The 8,311-nt window shown below is 40.1% G+C and overlaps 2 protein-coding genes across 2 annotated transcripts in view; one reads left to right on the top strand and one right to left on the bottom strand.

Moving 5' to 3' along the window:
• The first annotated feature begins 147 nt into the window (after window positions 1–147).
• On the top strand, window positions 148–1,707 carry LOC112214627 (NEDD8). Its single transcript, XM_024373526.2, has 4 exons — window positions 148–359; window positions 586–633; window positions 776–858; window positions 1,146–1,707. Exons 1-4 carry the CDS (start codon window positions 342–344, stop codon window positions 1,351–1,353), a joined length of 357 nt encoding a protein of 118 aa, XP_024229294.1. The 5' UTR covers window positions 148–341; the 3' UTR covers window positions 1,354–1,707.
• A 4,928-nt stretch (window positions 1,708–6,635) lies between these two features.
• The window catches only part of LOC112214625 (solute carrier family 7 member 8a), a 37,704-nt gene continuing 36,028 nt past the window's right edge, over window positions 6,636–8,311 (bottom strand). Inside the window, 1 exon segment of the mRNA XM_024373522.2 lies at window positions 6,636–7,784. Within this exon segment, the coding sequence (XP_024229290.2) occupies window positions 7,630–7,784 (155 nt within the window). The 3' untranslated portion in view covers window positions 6,636–7,629.

The raw sequence follows: 8,311 nt of genomic DNA, 5'->3' as shown, positions 1-8,311 counted from the left end.
TATTTTTTTAACAGTAGTTATGGGGCTACCTCTAGGGATTTTTCGAACAGTAACTAAACTATTTAAATAAACATATTTAATCTAATACAACTTTTTGACGGAGAAAACGTAACACCGTAGTTTACTAAGCACATCGCGGAACTCTTTCGTTGTGAGCACGGAGAATAGTGGGACCTATTTCTGAGAAACACAGGAACTTCAATTGAATTATTTGCGACAAAGAAAGATTGGTGTAGAAATGTCTCATGTTGTAGCTAAGCAGGATACCACATTTATCTGATATTACACAGATACCAATTCAGTTATAATATAATTGTGTTTAGGAAACAAAATAAGTTAAAATGTTGATTAAAGTCAAGGTAAGAGAACGTCAGACACATACAGTATATGCAGCCACACAAGCAATTTGGCTAGTTTAGGTTTTAATTCAGCTGCTCAGTGCACACAGTCAGTAGCTAGCTAGCTACATGCGTCCATAAAATAAGAATCGAATAACTTGGATCATAAGTAACTAACTGACGTGTGCTGGTTATGAAGGCATCCTCTTAAACATGACTAACTATTTGATCAATGTCTGTCTCTCAGACACTCACTGGGAAAGAAATTGAGATTGACATAGAGCCCACAGACAAGGTATGTGCTAGAATTTTTTCCACTATTCCCATTGTGTGTGTGTGTGTGTGTGTGTGTGTGTGCGCATGCCACAGCCCTCAGTGAAACCATACAGTGATATTATGTATTCAGTGTGTGTATTTTCTGGCTCGTCTCTTGTCAGGTGGAGAGGATTAAAGAGCGAGTGGAGGAGAAAGAGGGGATTCCGCCTCAGCAGCAGAGGTTGATCTACAGTGGGAAACAAATGTAAGGCACAGAGGCAACATCGTGGAATTAATCATGTGTAAAAGAAACCTTAGCTTATATATTCTCTGTGTTCAAGTGATTGCGCCGCATTAGTCTTGGAAGTTCCAGACCTAGGGCAACAGCACTGGACCATTGTTAATGTAGGAGGCAACCCGTCTTCCTAGGAAGAGTACACGTCCACAGACATTCTCTAGTCAGTGGTCAGATAACAACACACACAAAAATAACAGTTTGTGCATGAGAATGAAATTGTCCCTCTCTTCCTAATATCAGTTTCTTTCCCTCAGGAACGATGAGAAGACAGCAGCAGACTACAAGATCCAGGGAGGCTCCGTACTACATCTGGTCCTTGCGCTAAGAGGAGGGGAGGTCCTCCACTGGTCCCACGAGCCTCCTGCTTGCCTTGTAACCACCACACCCGCCTTGGCCCCAGTAGATGTTGCCCTTAGGCATAGATCTAGGATCAGCTTAAACCTCCTCAAATCGAAACCATAACCATTATGGGCTATAAATGCTGAACTGATCATAGATCAGTGATTATGGGCAACTTCAGCCCTCTCCCCTTGGGACAGGCCACCCTAGACCTTCTTGGAGATGTATTACCCTGTTACAATCACTCATGTGTCATTAATATTAAAATATGAGGGCCCTGCTTCATATCTGTAAAGAGAAGGTTTTGTCCTTTGGGCTTATCACCATGTCAGCACTCGCTCCTGTCCCTCCCTCTTTTGAGTGCATCAAACTGATGATGCCGATGTTACGTTTACAGTGCATGAAAGTGAGAAATTATTATTATTTTAAGTAGATTAATGTAATGGTTTAGTTTGTCAATAAAAAAAAAAAACATCAGTTACCGGTGTTGTGTTGTCATTAATGATATGTTTAATGTTATAGAACTGAAAGCTACGTTCTGTAGGAAAAATACAAACGCCACACCAGTCATCAACAATGAATATACTTCAGTATATATTTATTTATCTCTTGTTACTATATGTACATTCATGCTGAAACTCACAAAAAGAATCCAGAAGAGACAGGAGGTTGGTAGAAAGTTAAACAGTTATCATGTGGTCAAGAAAATCTCTTGGCTCTATGTGTAAGGGAGATGGTTGGACTCAAAAATAATTTGCAGTAGAAAAGTATTTTTTTTAAATAGCTTAATTTATTTGAACTATCTGTCTATTTGGCTCCCAATGGTGCCAGGAGGATTAAGTATGGGGCTCACAATCTTATTGCTTAAAACAAAAACGCAGTGAGACCTCACATCATGTATTGCATGAATTTTAGCGCGTCCATCTCCATCAACACATAGATAGGCATTGCCATAGCCTGGTTAAATGTGTTGTTATTGCGCTCACCATTGTTTCACTTGGTGAGTGCAACGTTCAGTGTGGTTTAACCAGGCTAGCATAGACAAGAAGGTGGGCAATGATTTACTGAGGTGTGTTTTGCAATATATAAAAATAGAATTTTTAGAATACCTATTTTATTTCTATGTTGCAGTACTACACACACCAAGGCTTCTACTGTATATTCCTGAACCACCATTGAAGGCCTGCAGTCCTCTGTTTGGTCTGTGTCAAGGGAGGCAATTGCTTGGTGTTATTAAATAGCTCATCAGTTTAGATGATGCATTGATTGAGTAGCCTGGTTCTATCTGTAGTCTATGTGCTTTAGCCATTCATTGTACGCTACCACAGTGATAGTCATGGTTGCATATACAGATCTAAGACCAGGCTAATATTGACCAAGCAGAACAGAAGGTCTGATACTACAACGTAAGCAGAACAGTAGGTCTGATACTACAACGTAAGCAGAACAGTAGGTCTGATACTACAACGTTGCTACAACGATTTCTCATTGGTAACGCATAGTAGTTGAAAAGATGAATATTCTACTGAAGGAAATAGCAAAATGGGGATATTTAAGTGCTATACCTGTGGGATTCTTCCTCAGTAATACACAAAGGATACACATTGGGTTTAACATTGGGTTACCATGAATGTATATGAAGACATCAACCCTGTGCACATGCATCGCAATGTCCTTCTGTTGTAAGAGTAAAGCCAGTTTGTTTCTGAGGCGACTGAGCTGATGGTAGTGGATTAATAATGCACAGTTATGTCGATAAAGAGGATACATTACCCACTTTAAAAAACAAAATGTTTTTCCTGTGGTGAGTTCCCATACAGTACGTACAGTAGAATATATAGTTAATGTGACATCTAGTGATATATAGGCACATATCACACAACTTTCAGACACCCTGTCTGAGCTACAGTATATGTTGAAGTTCCAAGCAGACTACATTGCAGATGCATGCCAGATCTCACAATGCCTGGGTAGGTATTTAACACATCAACTAACCACATGATATAATATAGCAATCTGATGCCTGACTGCCCAGTTGATGACGTGACACATAACCATTGATTGATGCAATGCAACATCAGCAATGTAGTCGCCCTGGAACTCGACCTTTAACCCTGAACGAACGCTGTGATTATTAAACCTTCACAAGGACAACAGACACCAACCCATACCATGACCTTTGACTTGTGCTAGCACTGCAGAGGGCAAACTGTCTCTATACAAACTGGTTGACTTATCATAAACTGCATGTATAGATGTATATTGGTTTCAATGACTTTAATACTGTAAAGTATGTGTCTAAGGTCCAAATCTGTATTATTATTGTACATTATTAATACAATTGCATCCATTACATTATTTTTGTTTCTGCATGATCAGTAAATGACCATCGGAAATAACGTTAATGTGATTTCAGAGGAATGTGTATACATCTATGAAAGACTAAGACATCTAGACTAAAGGAATGACTTCTTCACTTCACTGGTAAGAGGTCTTAAGACAAAGGTGGTGGTCATTAACATAAAGCCAGCCCTCTATGGAAACCGGTAAACTCTTGAGTGTTCATTGGTTTTTGGCAGTGTGGAGAAGGCAGTGTGAATGTACTGAGAAGGCCCCAAACTGGTTATAAAATCTGAAGAAGAACAGTGTGTGTACGTGTGTGTTTCAAAGGTCAAATAGCAAGGCCATTGTTGGTATACTGGGCCACACCACCATCCATAGTATACACTACCGGTCAAAAGATTTAGAACACCTACTCATTCAAGGGTTTTTCTTTATTTTTACCATTTTCTACATTGTAGAATAATAGTGAGGACATCAAAACTATGAAATAACAAATATTGAATCATGTAGTAACCAAAAATGTAGCCAATAGCCACCCTTTGCCTTGATGACAGATTTGCACACTCTTGGCATTCTCTCTTCATGAGGTAGTCACCTGGAATGCATCTTTCTGTCTCTCTCTTTCTCTCTTTTCTCTCGGAGGACCTGAGCCTGATGACTCCTTGCTGTACCCAGTCCACCTGGTCGTGCTGGTGCTCCAGTTTCAACTGTTCTGCCTGCGGCTATGAAACCCTGACCTGTTCACTGGACGTGCTACCTTGTCCCAGACCTGCTGTTTTCAGCTCTCTCTCTCTACCTCACCTTCTGTCTCTAACTCTGAATGATCGGCTATGAAAATCCAACTGAGATGTACTCCTGAGGGGCTGACCTGTTGCACCCTCTACAACCACTGTGATTATTATTATTTGACCCTGCTGGTCATCTATGAACGTTTGAACATCTTGGCCATGTTCTTATATAATCTCCACCCGGCACAGCCAGAAGAGGACTGGCCACCCCTCAGAGCCTGGTTCCTCTCTAGGTTTCTTCCTAGGTTCTGGCCTTTCTAGGGAGTTTTTCCAAGCCACAGTGCTTCTAAATTTCCATTGCTTGCTGTTTGTGGTTTTAGGCTGGGTTTCTGTACAGCACTTTGTGACATCGGCTGATGTAAAAAGGGCTTCATAAATACATTTGATTGATTAACAGGTGTGCCTCCTTAAAAGCTTATTTGTGGAATTTCTTTCCTTCTTAGTGTGTTTGAGCCAATCAGTTGTGTTGTGACAAGGTAGGAGGGTATACAGAAGATAGACCTATTTGGTAAAAGTCCATATTATGGCACTTTTACCACTTTTACTATTTGGATAGTCCATACTATGGCAAAAACAGCTCAAATAAGCAAAGAGAAATGAGAGTCCATCATTACTTTAAGACATGAAGGTCAGTCAATACGGAATATTTCAGGAACTTTGAAAGTTTCTTCAAGTGCAGTCTCAAAAACCATCAAGCGCTATGATGAAACTGGCTCTCATGAGGACCGCCACGGGAATGGAAGACCCAGAGTTACCTCTGCTGCAGAGGACAAGTTCATTAGAGTTACCAGCCTCAGAAATTGCAGCCCAAATAAATGCTTCACAGAGTTCAAGTAACAGACACATCTCAACATCAACTGTTCAGAGGACTGTGTGAATCAGGTCTTCGTGGTCGAATTGCTGCAAAGAAACCACTACTAAAGGACACCAATAATAATAAGAGACTTGGTTGGGCCAAGAAACATGAGCAATGGACATTAGACTGGTAGAAATGTGTCCTTTAGTCTGAGTCCAAATTTGAGATTTTTGGTTCCAACCGCCGTGTCTTAGTGAGAGGCGGTGTGGGTGAACAGATGATTTCCGCAGGTGTAATTCCCACCGTAAAGCCTGGAGGAGGAGGTGTTATGGTGTGGGGGTGCTTTGCTAGTGACACTGTCTGTGATTTATTTAGAATTCACACTTAACCAGAATGGCTACCACAGCATTCTGCAGCGATACGCCATCCCATCTGGTTTAGGCATAGTGGGACTATCATTTGTTTTTCAACAGAACAATGACCCAACACACCTCCAGACTGTGTAAAGGCTATTTTACCAAGAAGGAAAGTGATGGAGTGCTGCATCAGATGACCTGGCCTCCACAATCCCCCGACCTCAACCAAATTGAGATGGTTTGGGATGAGTCAGACCGCAGAGTGAAGAAAAAGCAGCCAACAAGTGCTCAGCTTATGTGGGAACTCCAAGACTGTTGGAAAAGCATTCCAGGTGAAACTGGATGAGAGAATGCCAAGTGTGTGCAAAGATGTCATCAAGGCTATTAGAAGAATCTCATTTGTTTAACACTTTTTTGGTTACTACATGATTCCATATGTGTTATTTCATAGTTTTGACGTCTTCACTATTATACAATGTAGAAAATAGTGAAAATAAAGAAAAACCCTTGAATGATTAGGTGATCTAAGACTTTTGACCGGTAGTGTATGTATACGGTATATTACAGAGTCACCTGACAACAAACAAACAGAACATTTCTCGTTCATATAGGGGGTGTATTTAAATCCCTGATGTCACTTTAACAACAAACGTAACTTTACATTCATGTAATATTATCCAGTTATTCTTTTGGGGATAAAACATGATCAGTTATATTAATTCAAACGTCACCAAATAAAGCACTATCAAACTACATTGAAGAGTAGATGTGTAGATGTGTATTCATCTACACAAATACTGAATTACCTCATTACTGATAGACATTAATAATAGACATTTACATCAACACCAGCACGCCACTGCTGTTGATTTACACTGAAGTAAGCTTAGCTACACATACAATTCAACTTCTGACAATTTTCTCCCAGGGCGTTGACAATTGAGTGTGTGTTTGTGTGCATGCGAGTGTGTGTGTCCGTGTCTCTATAGGTGTAAGAACTGTAGTCGGCTTGTTAGTCTGTGCTTCTCGTCTTTTAAATCATCAGACTGTTCATTTGTGGAGTTGATTGTCTGCCTTTAATGAAATCTTCCTCAGGTATGCAGTAAACACACTGAGTCAACCTGGAATATTCAAAATGGCCATTTCTTTGTTTTTTTCATCAACATGATTAAAAAAAAAAAAAAAATCTCTTTAAAAATCTCTGGATAAAATAACCTGTCAATGATAACAATTACATACCACTACCTAAGGCACCGAACCAGATCCCTCATAGGCTCTTAAAAGTATACCTTCGCTGTTGCAAAAAAGAAAAGAAAAAGAAGACCCAAAAGTTATTGATATAGAACATAAAAAAACGAATATAATAACAATGACACGTGAGATAAACAATTACAACGATTATAAAAAAAATATTTTGGAATCAAAGACAGTATTTAGTGTATTTGAAACAGAACATTCAAAGAATGGTATCTGAATTTGATGGTTTTGATAAAGGAATACAGCTTTGGTGTGTTTTCAGTAAGACAAGGCAAATTCTATTCCAAAGGTGGCAAAAAAGAAACAAAACACAAAAGCAATGCTGATGATGAATCTGCCACAGTACAGTACGAGTACTTTAAAATGGCCAGCGCTCTCTCACTCATGGAGTGTTCAGGGAGTGTGTGGAGGAAGATGAGGAGGATGAAAAAAAAGAGTAGTTAAGGGGGTAAATGAAAGGATTAGAGGATGAAAAGATGAGTGTGTATCTGTGAGGATGTCAGGTTGGATATGCAATAAGCAGCGTTGAAAGGTGGCACACTGAAATGTAATGACCGGATATAGGTCTATATAGGTCTCCTCCTCCTCTCCTCTATTTGGCACAACATTGGTGATTGAAACAAAGATACAATCAGATGGGTGAACACATAAAAACAGTGTGTGTCACTAAGAGTATTTCCGAGTCTATGAGTGTTAACTCCTCTCTGCCATAGTGATATACCTGAAACTCTGACTCTACCTCAATGAGAGTGTGTTTCTCTGAGTTTGTGTGTGTGTGTGTCTGTGTGTGTGTGTGTGTGTGTGTGTTGAGGAGTTGGTGGGTGGTGGTGGTGTGGGGGGGGCTAGTAAAGGTGTGTGTTTAGCAGTCTGCAGACTTTCGTGTCTCCCCATCGTCTTGCGAGAGAGGAGCCTGGGACTCCTTCAGCTCCTCGCCCTCCTCCCCGTTCCCTGCTCCCTTTGTTTCCCCTGGATACACCACCACACAGAACTTCTGGCCCAGGTAGGTCATCTTGGCTGAAGAGAGAGAAGAGGAGCAGTTAGGACACTAGAGTAGACTCCAAAACTAGTCTGTGGATCCATAGTAGAAATAGAGGGAAACAAGAGGATGACAAAAGACTGCAAACGTATAGTGAATGCAAAGTTGATATAGAGAGAAAGACAAAGAAGTTTATAAGTATCACATCATAAACACAGTACAATAGAGCCTTGGCACATGTAACAGGAAAATACACAGGGTTAGATAGTTAGATTAGTAACTGTGGCCTTGTCTGAATCCCCATACTTGTGTTCTAAATAGTAGGCATTTTGGGTTTGGGAAAATAGAATGTTTTATGGTAAGTGGAATTTTGAAAATCTAGTATGCTTTAAATCCCAGGATGTCATACTCATTTTGGCTTTTCATCTAGTAGAATTCCCTGCACAATAATGAGGCAGAGAATCGTCTTTTGAGACCTCCGTGTGATTACTACACAGTACATACTAAATGATACACAGGTTGATTAGTACACAGTGTGTTGTTTTAGTAAGCAGTATGCAACACA

Source organism: Oncorhynchus tshawytscha, linkage group LG09 (genome assembly GCF_018296145.1).
Source record: "Oncorhynchus tshawytscha isolate Ot180627B linkage group LG09, Otsh_v2.0, whole genome shotgun sequence".
In the NCBI taxonomy this organism is placed as follows: Eukaryota; Metazoa; Chordata; class Actinopteri; order Salmoniformes; family Salmonidae; genus Oncorhynchus; species Oncorhynchus tshawytscha.
The sequence above is the reverse complement of the archived record's forward strand: the minus strand, read 5'-3'. Positions and strand labels throughout refer to the sequence as shown.